The 11,593-nt window shown below is 47.0% G+C and overlaps 1 protein-coding gene across 1 annotated transcript; it reads right to left on the minus strand.

Annotated features, from left to right (window-relative positions):
• Nucleotides 1-238: 238 nt before the first annotated feature.
• On the minus strand, nucleotides 239-11,206 carry BORCS6 (BLOC-1 related complex subunit 6). Its single transcript, XM_077640773.1, has 6 exons — nucleotides 10,173-11,206; nucleotides 6,419-6,702; nucleotides 4,655-4,824; nucleotides 2,424-2,507; nucleotides 1,267-1,343; nucleotides 239-394 (listed from the first exon to the last, which is right to left on the minus strand). The coding sequence occupies exons 1-6, from the start codon at nucleotides 10,583-10,585 to the stop codon at nucleotides 337-339; spliced, it is 1,086 nt and encodes a 361-aa protein (XP_077496899.1). The 5' UTR covers nucleotides 10,586-11,206; the 3' UTR covers nucleotides 239-336.
• Nucleotides 11,207-11,593: the final 387 nt, after the last annotated feature.

Consider the following 11,593-nt stretch of genomic DNA (forward strand, 5'->3'; position numbering starts at 1 on the left):
CCGCAGTGCGAGCCACCGAAGCAAAGACAGAAATAATGAAGAAAAATACCTTTACCACTACGCACTGCTGTCACGTAATGTTACGCTATACAAGATGCATGGTCACCTTCCACGAGTTTTTGTCCTTGAATGTGATGCTATCATGTCATCTTGGTTATTCCCTTGCATCAAGCTCCGGTTCCACTTCCGGCTTTCAGGAACTTGTGCACACAGTAAGTAAAACACATGAACAAATACATACGGCTGTAAGGGCCATTTATTTTCGTGCTCTGTGGGATAAGTATAAATAACGAATCCTATGGTACACTGTGGCATCACATTGCTGCTACCTCTTCATCAAATCTTGCCCTCCACGGCATTCTCAAAGTGGTCCAGCAGCTTCTTGATGCTCTTCCTGGCATGGTAACAGTCAAGAGTGACAATCTTCTCACTTCAGAAAAGTGAAAGGACCAACTCGTAACTCACTTGTACACCGCTCTATTCATAAGCTTTCTGCACATTGACTGGAATGCATCTGGCTTGCTGTGCAAGGTACGCTTCAGCTTTTCTCCAAAACCATGCATGAAGTTACTTCGCAGTTACATCTGAAATGTACATGGTAGCGTGCACAATTCCATATCTCAGTGGCCAAAAATTATCTACATTAATAAGATGTACAATGCCATAAGGTAATTAAATTCATTTAAATTGTAGCACTAACGAACAGTGGTAGTTCTTGCAATTTGAATTACCTTTAGTCAATGCTGCCATGACGCTTTTTATATTTGCTTTTCAAAGTTCCTTGTTTATCACTGCTGGGATGAGGCCATATTACTTTCTGTCAGCTATTCAAGCTGTGACCAGGTCGCTTTGGAACAATCATGATCATGCATTATGTGCCGGTTCCTACAATGAGCGAGATTGTTCTTGGCGTTTCAGGTGCCTTACCCGGAATGTCGGACAGTCTAGCTTTCCTTCGGTTCTTTGCAGGAAATCCTCGAATACCAATGCAGCTTTTTCTAGAAGACGAGGGTCAAATTTGGCAAGAGCTCGTCTTCTCGTGAGAGCAGGTGCTTTGCTGCTAATGACACCACACCGCTCTTGAAAGCCTACTTGTGCATAACCGCGCACTTTGTAGTTTCACATAGATACAAAAAAGTTTGATTCCTCAAACAGTTTTGAGTATACGCTCACAAGCTGCCTCAGCAAAGACATTGACACGTGACCTGATTGAAATGGCCAATTCACTTCAGTCTAGATGCAGGCACACAGATGTGCAAAGGATACACCTCTGCCACGAGACCGTCCAGCGGTCGCATGGAGTTGCTCAGCTCTTCAAACTTGGCCATCAGCTGGTACATTGCCTGCAAGGGGTTTTGCACAGCGAATTGGACATGCTCTCATCTTGCATGCTGAGAGTCATGCGCGAAGTTCTGGCAGCATTGCAATGTCTGCCTGGCATAGTAAAAGAGGCTCCAATGTCATGCGTGTAAATGGTGTCAACGCAAGTCCCGCATCTCGTGTGAATTACATGTGCAGTAAGCTCCATGTGGAACAACATATTCTTAACTTCTCCTCACTGCCAATACTGAACTACACAAACTGGAAAGCAGCTCAGTTGATGGCTACACTTGAAGTTGCTTGCTCCAGCTGCGCGCCAAACAAATCAGGCAAAGTTACCGAATTCAGTTTGCACAATCATGCAGTCAGCAAGTGGCCAATATTTATTAGGGTAGAGGCAAAAGCTATTTGGTGATCTATGACATTCTACAGCTCTAAACACAAGGGATGATGCAAACAACAATGACACTAGAAGCCCTCGTGGTGCGCCTCTGTTTATGTCGTCTCTCATGCAGTGCACTGTGTGGAACACCAATATTTAGTTCCATTTGCACATCCTTACAAGAGCCATCCTGTGCAGCCTTGCATGCAATAAACCAAAGCAGGCTGACCATTAACCTGCAGCTTCTAAATCTCCTCCAGCTAGCATGTGTTGTGGCCATGAGGGGTATGGAGCAAGTTGTCGTTAAGTATGAGGGGTCAACTACATTACAAGGTGATCTGGAGAGCTATTCCAACTTTATTCCCCCCTCTCCCATTGCAATGCCCTGGGCAATGTGAACCATCCTTCAAGCTTTTAAGCTATCTTGCTACACCAAGCAACATCTACACCCTTTTCAAAAAATTCCAAGCAAGTCCCATGTTTGCCTGATGCCTTATCTGAGAACGTGAGTCAACGCGCAGGCAGCCTCAGCAAGAATGTCATGATAAGCAAAGCATACAACTCTCGATACAATGAAAGTTTATCAGGATGCGAAACAATAGAGAGATTGCAGCCATGCCTCGCATACACCATCTGAATACAAAGCCTACCTGCAGAAGCCACTGTGGGCCTCACTAGCTCCATCCACACACAAAGAAAAAAAGAGTTGCTGTGCACCCACCTTGATGTTGGAGTCTGCCACATCACAGGTCTTGGAGATTCCCCTCTCATACAGGCGCATGCAATCCACCGTCATGGATGAGATCTGGGACACAGGGGAAGGGGCACAAGAGTTTACACTATACAGCAGGGGTTCTCAAACCGGGTTCTGGGGAACTCTTGGGTCCCTTGGATTGCTTTTTGGGGTGCCCGGAGCACCAAAGTCCATGCATGCCTCAACCCCCGCATTAAGGGTTCCGTTCAGCGGAAAACCCGGTGTAGTCCGTCGTTCACAGAACACCTCACCACACCAAACAAGAACGTTCACCAAACACCAACTTGCTATTCTAGCTAGATAACCATGGGAAGCGAAGGTGACCTGGGTGCATTTCATTTTTATGCGCGACTAATATCTTTTAGCAATAAGGATCTACTAGTGAATGTTGAGTGCCCATTTCATGGCACCTAGGTACAGCACTGCAGTGATAACCCATTCTTTCTAGGGCCATTTTCAGTCAAATGTAATTATCTCAGGCAAGACCAACAGCTTGCACCAGCAGAACAACACAATGCAACAAGCCTCGACATGCTGCTCATTCCTTCTACATTCTGTGAGACCAGTGCACCTTCCCCCCCCCATTAAGCACATCCAGACAGCTGGAATGTACAAAGCAAACGAACTGCAACAAGCCACGACAATCAAAGCTGGTGTCAACTCTGCCTGGTAATGAAAATTTTTTAATCAAAACACACCAGGGGTGAGCAGCTAAGATATGTAGCTTCTCAAAAACCCTGCTCATCTAGAGGGAACACATCACATGATCTGCAAGGCTTGACAAAGTTGCCACACAACCTCGGTGCAGGTGCAAGCAATTGATTGCACAAATGGGATGTTTCTCCTATCCTCCTGTGAATGGAGGGGGGGGGGAGAAGAGGTCAAAGGCCCTGCAATTCAGGTGAGCAACTGTAGTCGCCACACATCCCTTTTAACTGTAGTGGCTCCTCATTGTGGTCAAAGGTCAGAACAGGCCACACTAAGAAGGAACCTGCTTTCTGCCTTTGACCACAAAACACTCAACAGCATGTCCTCAACAGGCTTATGCAAAGTGCCGTTTGCAGCTATATACCAGCACAAGATAGTTGATCTATGCTCACTGCCACTTGAGCTCCTCTTAACTGGAACAAATAATCAATGCCTCTTCGAGTTCAAATTACCAAGCTGACTCTGAAAGTTCATTTACTCAGGTCCCTACTTGAGAAGACATCCTGTCCAGCCACAGTCCTTGATTCTCCCTGCCTAGCTTGGAGCTTTGCTGGTTCAGTTTAGTAACATAGAGGCACGTGTGTGTGTGTGTGCATTTGTACACAGGTTGTTTCACACTTAGAGGGAACACGGGAGCACATGTGAGCATGAGTGCGTCCGACGAGGACACACATCGAAGGAAAGTGGCACAAGATGCTGTGGCACCACCAGCAGCACTGGCGTTTGGATGAAGAGGTGTACGGCTCACACAGGGCAGAACGCACCTGGCTATCAGGCTGAATGGACGTGGCCCCTCCAGCGCCCACATCATAAAAGCTGGCAGTAAATGTGGTCACTAGTGCCCCCGTGCGAACAACACCTCCAGGTCCCTTTTTGCTGCACTACTTTGCACAGGCATGTCGAACGCTATCGCATTCCGAAGAGTGGAGACACATGCTTCTTTCTGTGTTCCCTTTAAGTTGAAACAGCCAGTACAGGCACAGATGCATGCACACTTGAGTGTATGTATATGCAGCAGGTGTAGGTCAAGCATTACTAAACACCAGGTCTTGGCACCCAGGTGGGCAATGAGATAGTGTTAAACATAACCATGCATGTTAAGCACTGACATACTGTCCAACATGAACACATCATGGTCTGACTTGAAACCTTACAAGATATCTAATTCCCCTCCTGGGAACTTCCTAGAGTGCCTGTCTTGTGTCATCTAAACTCAAGGACTAGCTGGGCTTGGTGATCGCAGATGTGGGCATTTCGAGCATGCATTCTGTGTTCTCTAACAAAGTAAATCCTCACTCTCTAAACTCAGCCATGCTCCTGACATAATAGGAAGACATTAAAACACTGCAATACTTGGACAAAAATTATTTTGGGACTAAGAAAAAAATTTACAAAAAGAGGCAATACTTGGACAGGAAGAGCCACTGTTGATCACGCTGCACCACTAGTAGATGTGACAACCGGCCTCTGCAAGGCCAGAAGAGCCTCACCCCGTGCATGGCAGTGGTGAGGCTCTCCAGGAGCGTCTCGACGGATGCAGCTACCGTGCGTGCCTCATCTTCCAGGTCGGCCAGGGCGTTTGGGTCTACGGGGGCCACATGCGGGGTGAACAGCTGCCGGCACAGGCTTGGTGTGGACGAGCACGACGACGGGAACGGCTCTGCCAAGGACAGAGCAGAGAAGCAATTATGGTGGTTTAGTTGCAACAGAAATTGTAGACATAAGCTTCTCCCACAAAATCACTATTTTTCCAACCAAGTATAGGGGTCAACTGGGTCACATCTCACTGAAATGAGTTCCGAAAAGGGCTAGCACCTGCCAATACAGTATAATCTCAGTGATATGAACTCAGCTGGTACAATTTTTGGGATGATAAGAATTTACAAAATTTCCTGCCAAGTGCACTGCGCATAACGTGCACAATTTCAGGTGCTCCGAACACTATTCCGCGCCCCTAGGGATGATGCAAAAGCGGCAGCTGTGGCAGCACCCTCGAGCTACAAGGCCACCCCATTGCTGAAGCCGCGATCACTAGTCGTGCAGTACTTGCTGCGAGGATTAAGTGGTAGAATGCGGACCACACATCGTCAACATCGCAATCACCAGCCACACAGTGCACATCAGCAAGCAGTGAGCAATGGCACATGGCTGCCAATGAATGCTGTTAGTAAATAATTTCCACAAAGGCTTTTCCCGTGCTTCAGTATATATATTTTGGTTTTGTTTTGTTTTGTTTTTTGTTTTTTTGATGGTACGAATTTTAGGGTGACAGGAAACTCCGTGAGATTCGTATCAGTGAGAAACTACTGCACAAAACAAATCTGCTGTTTCCATTTACAGCGACTACTAGCAATTCCTCAAAAAGTTGTTCACACAGCCCACGGAATGTAAGTAGCTGTTGCTTCTTCTCAAAGAGGACACCAACCAAAAGAATAGCACTGTTGCATCTAGCATGCACTCATAGAAACATGTGCATCGCTCTGTTGGCTGCACACGCGCCAACACTGCACACAATCAAGTAACTCCCAAAACCATATCTTCCACTTCAGCCAATCAGCATAGACATACCCTGACGATAACGTCTATGGAGATAAACGTTAAAATATAAATAACCCTTCTGGACAGCCAGGGTGGGCAGGGGAGAGTGCTGTGCACCGAGGTAAAACTTGCAACACAGATACAGTGGACTCCTATCAAGACGAACTGGTTTAAGAATTCTCGGATAAGATTAACAACGCGACAGAAACTGATTAAACCATGCTCAATTCCCTCGCACCTACCTGAGCGCAGTGCAAGCGAATTAACCACAACATCATGACAGCCAGTGAACGCCATTAACAGGAGGGCCTCCTTTGAGGGGCATTTGCAGCTGTGTTTATGAGTCATACTTGAATAGGGTCCATTTTCTACAGGTTGCAAGTTCCATTTCATCATTCGGAACCTTCATAAGCACATGTAGTTGGGCTAGTTGGTTTTCCATTCAAGTGGATTTAGCGCAAAAATGGGACATGAAAAGGAACAGCAGACATCAAGATCGCTTCTCTGGCACTAGCTTGAGGACTTCACAGAGGCAGAAGGATTTTTGGGTTCGCTATGAAATCACTTCAGTTTCCCTTCTCACATGCACAACAATGCCACCAGACACCTCACACACTTCACTACAAGCATACTCAGCAATGCACCCAAACTCAGGATTCCGAGCTGGCATCTCGGAAAACCAGCCTCCCCCGAACGCACTGCCGCTGTGTGCACACCTGCCATCTTGGTGACAGGACTGCTGAGCTTGATCTTTTCCTGGAGGTCCTCTGCCACAAAGGTGACCATGTCACCCTCATAGGTGAGCGTGCCTTGCAGCTCGGACAGCCCACTGCTGCCTGCCACTCCGTGAGCCTGTCGCTGGAGGGGTGAGTCCTCAAAAGCTTCCTCCGCACTCATCATGGAGGAGCCGGGACTTGTCACTTGGCTGTCCGTCATGGCAGAAGGGAGGCGGCCGCCGTGGTGCGCCTTGGAAGAGGCCCTGACACCCAAGCTCTGGGGTCTGCGAATGCAACGCAAAGCAGGAATGGTCATTCAGAGCACCGAGCACAGATTTTTACCATTATTTTACTACGTTTACTTATATTCATCGAGAATAATATCGCAGTGTCATAAATATCTCTAGCCAGAATAAATATTTTGCAAATCGCTGAAAAAAAAAAGAAGAAATATAAGGATCCATTTTATACTAATAATATTCAACTAACATCCAGAAAAACTGGGCCTTTTATGCCCACTCGCACTGATCCTCAAGTTCAAAGAAAAATGGCAATGCTTGAAAAATATGCAATCACTAAAAGTACCAAATCAGCACTAACTATGCACCCGCACCTATCATGCAGATGGGTGAACACCACAAACTCTCCTTAGGCACCTACTTTGCACAATTAAATAACAGCGGCTGTGTTTTGGCTCACTACAATATATATGCAGAAAATCCCACGGCCATTACTTCAAACGGCGTTACCAAAGAGCACCCATCATGCAGCAACATGACACAGGATTCCGCAAGAGAAATGCATCATGGGAAACAATAGTGCTATACTTACACAGCATGACATGAGCCGTAAATCTTGGCTTACCCTCAAGAAAAGCAGGCATGCTTACACATACACCTCGAGACAAGCAGCCTAGCATGAACCCACAAAACAGCAGGGAGACGAAACACATGCACTGCTCACTACCAATACCTTTATTTGTAATGAATGTCCTAGACGTCTGGTTTGTGATTTATGGGGGTTTAGCATCCCAAGCGACTCAGGCTACAAGGGACGCCATTGTGAAGGGCTCCTGAAATTTTGACCCCCTGGGGTTCTTTAATGTGCACTAACGTCACAAAGTAAATGAGCCTCTGAGATTCCGCCTCCATTGAAATTCGACCGCCGTGGACGGGATCGAACCCATGTCTTTCGGGGCAGCAGCCAAGCGCCATAACTGCTGAGCCACTGCGGCGGTGAATGTCCTAAATGTACGAAGCAACAACTGCCTAGAGTGCAAACGTCATGCAAGGAGAAAAGAAAAGGCTACCTGCAACCATGACAACTGTGACAACTGTGAAGGACATGAGAGAGGCCAATGCCCTGCAGTGGGCGTAAGTAGGCTATCATGATGTTTTGTTGAATGCACATTCCAAAATTAAGGTGGCTTGAAGTGCTGTATGTCTGCTGTCTCACCATTATCCTGTGCGATTGCAATGCTGATCTCAAAAAGCAGAGCCAAGAAATCCAAATGTTTACACTTAACAAATATACTGCCTTGACAGACAGCCAAACCATAAACCAGATCTCAATTCTGTGCATACATGAAAACCTTTCAAAGTTTAAAATAAGAGACAAACAGAAAATGAGCATGAGCAAGCAGTACAGACAACAAACACACGCAGTATCAATGGCTACGTGAAATAAAGGCTTTCTGTAGCAGTGCTCTCTCAAATGGCTGTCGATGTAAAGTTTTTATCTGCTCAACATGCACCTTTCTTATGGGCGAAGGTGCCAGGCAAAGTGCATCACATTGGAAAGAAGCAAACTCTTCCAAAGGGTTCACTAAGAATGCAGCTTTTATGTCAGTGCTTCCAGTATTCACTTTTCAACAGCTTCGATGCTGGCTAATTCATGCGAGATATTTAGAAAAGGACTGCACAGACACGATGCAGGAAGAAAACAGCAGAACACAAGCATCTACCTTTGCATCTTGCCTCTACACTTGTGTCAACTTTTTAGGGAAATGTGAATGAAACTGCATGTAGAGCTGTTGACCAACCAGCCCAGCAAGATCCTGATGTAATTCTTGGGCATGCTCTCTTAACTAGCATAGACGTGCTGTCCAAGTAAGAAGGTAAATGTTAACACATTTGCATGGCTAACTACTTTGTTCAGGCCAATGTGGTTAGAAAGATCCTCCTTAGGTGGAGCTGGTTTCCAAGAGAAGAATAATTTCGGATGACTATAACAGTAATGCAATGCTCCCAGCTTTGGGCTCTGAACCGCAACAGATTTTTGTTCGACTACGATGGCTTGATAAATATACATAGCATTTCCTTGCAGCTGTATGGCTCTACTTAGATTTTGAGACCTTTTCAGAGGCGCTGAAGACGTATTCAAAATGTTGTATATCTATATATTCTCATCACGGTGCAAGTATGTTATTCTTACACCGTGATTCTCACGGATGAACTTTTAAAAAACACTTGCATAAAGTGCTATTTGTAGAAAGCAATGTAACCATTCCTTCTTTGCATTTTGCTTTTGCCCATCCTGCTTGGATCAAAAAGGTCTGCAGTATCATGTAAATAAAATAAAAACAAACAGCTTGACTGTCATCTTTAATTATTCCTTTGCATGTTATAGTTAACTTTCTTACAGCGAAAGCTCTACTTCATGACCAAAGCTGCGAAAGCCATTTCATTGCCGAACCCAAACCTTGAATAAATAAATACATAAAATAAATAGTGCCGCAACCGGATTTCGCACCCGCGGCGGCACAAACAGATCAGCTTCGCTAACCTCTGTACGAGAGCAATATACGCTATCGCTGCAGCTGATCACACCTCGTGTTAAACTGCAACACACTATCATGCTGTGCACTGCACTTCGTCGTCTTCATTAACTAATACAACCAGCAAACTAATATCGTCACCAGACATGCTGGTGACCCAGCAAAGCAAAACCATGAGCCAACCAGGCTAAATACATGCTTCCACATGTCTAGTTGGTTTAACTGCGTTAAAACCCTACCACGTTTTTTTTTTTTTAGAAAAATGCGCACATAAACACACATACAGAGGCCTTGAGGCCCCTTGTTGCCCCTTTTTTGTTTGTTTGCTTCCAAACTCCACCATAACTGGTGGCTCCTGCCTGGCAAGAGCAGTATTAGCTGCAGCATTTCTGAAAACTAAAATGCCCCCATTGGGTGGTTTCTTCATAGAATAGTAAAGAGGTTCGGTGTATGTTTAATGAATGCATAATCGTAAAGCTCACAACAATAGGCAAATCGCCAAGCGTCACGAACAAGTCTAGTTTGTAACTTTTTGTTCCCTTTTAACTTTCGTCATTGGTGACAACTTCCTGGAAGTGAGGAAAAGAAAATGAGATACTACAAAATACAGCCCAGCAAACGAGCTTGCATACAACCCAGCATGTTTTTCGATGCTGCAAAGGGAAGAAGGCCGAAGGCCTTAGAAACAATGAAATGGCGCCTTATAAAATTGGTTTTTGAAGAAAGGAAATGGCGCAGTATCTGTCTCACATCTAGGCGGACACCTGAACCGCGCCGTAAGGGAAAGGATAAAGGAAGGACTAAGAGAAGAAAGAGGTGCTGTATAGTGGAGGGCTTCGGAATAATTTCTACCAGCTGCCGCCGCGGTCGGGTTCGAACCCGGGTACTCCGGATCAGTAGCCTGAACGGTCTTTCAGGGGCCCTTCACTACAGCAACGGGCACGCGCCATGCAGACAATGCCGAGCGGTGATCGGCACCTGGAGTTGCCGCGCGCTGATGTGGCGAAGCCAGCCGCGGCCCCCTCCCGTTCCTCGCGGTTGATCTGGTCGACGAGTTGGGTGATGCCCTGCGTGGCGTCCTGCACCTCGGCCAGGTCCGAGATCTCGCCCGGCAGCAGGTCGTCGTCCTCCTCGCCCTCCTGGTAGATCTCGCTGTACGAGGCAGTCATCGCGTCGGGCATGTCGTCCGCGTCGTCCGAGTCGCCGCCGTCTATGGACGCCAGCGGCGACACGGACGCGCTAGCCGCGTCTTCGGAAGCCTCCGACGCAGCCGCACGGACAACGCCGTTGGCGTCGGCTTCATCTTCGCCGACGTCGGCCGCGTCGCGACGCAGTTTGGACGCGCAGTTGTCGAGGTTCTCCAGGTTGGGCGGTCGGTTCTCCACGCTCATGACTGGTCCACTCGCCCGGAACTCTCGTGACGTTCAGGGTTCAGGGAGCATGCATATCACTCTTTGAAACCGTGGGCGGCTCCGCAAACACAGTGGCGACGGTGAATCGTCATTTGTGACGCTATTATGTCACTGCGCACTGACTGGGAATAGAAATCGCACAGCGATGGTCGGTCGGCCGCAAGTTCGTACGGATACGCAGAATTCTTACGGGTCGTTACAAGAACATCTGCACTTACGACAGTCGGGGTAAACAGTGCGCGTACTATGTCGATAAAGGTCTTTTTTTTTTCCTCACCTTTCAACGCCTACAACGCAACGTCAGTGCGGTGCGCCAGGCTGCGAGACCTTCAATCAGCTGGCTGTTTGTTTACAACGCAAGGCGGCACCGCAGTACCGCGCCCACTGAAAACTAGGCGAAGTAGTATTTTAACGAAGCACGGCGCACGCGAGTGGTTGACACCTCTGAACCGTGTGTGCCTTTGGCGGGAAAAAGTGACGGATCTCACATTTCACGACCAACGCATTTCGCACAGAAGCATTCGCAGAACACATCACTTCTCCACTGGGATTACAGGCGATTTGGCGGCCTACAGACTGACCCCGACTTGACATTGTGCTACGACATCCTGAGTCGCCTGTTTCAGTTTCGGTTGTAGTAATTCGCATACAACAAAATTTAAATGAGGATGACGTGCACGAATAAACGCGCGCTAATGAGGAAAAACTGCATGAAACTTTCGTATCTTTACATGCTCTAATGTTCACGTCAGCTGCGAATAACTCCGTCGTGCCGACAAGAGCTTTGGTCAGTGTCTGGTACAGACTTCGTCACTTTAGACGGACGCGTTCTGGTTTTTTGAGAGAAAATCTCTACGCCTCCCATGCTGAGACTGAAGGTTATCTAGCTCTTGGATTCGACCTCTAACGGGAGGCGCGCCGCATGTGCAAAATCGGTACGTGCATTCAGCCAGAGGCCATCATCATCATCATGTGCCAAATCGCGCG

The sequence above is a fragment of the Amblyomma americanum genome, chromosome 10, assembly GCF_052857255.1.
Source record: "Amblyomma americanum isolate KBUSLIRL-KWMA chromosome 10, ASM5285725v1, whole genome shotgun sequence".
NCBI classification, from domain to species: domain Eukaryota; kingdom Metazoa; phylum Arthropoda; class Arachnida; order Ixodida; family Ixodidae; genus Amblyomma; species Amblyomma americanum.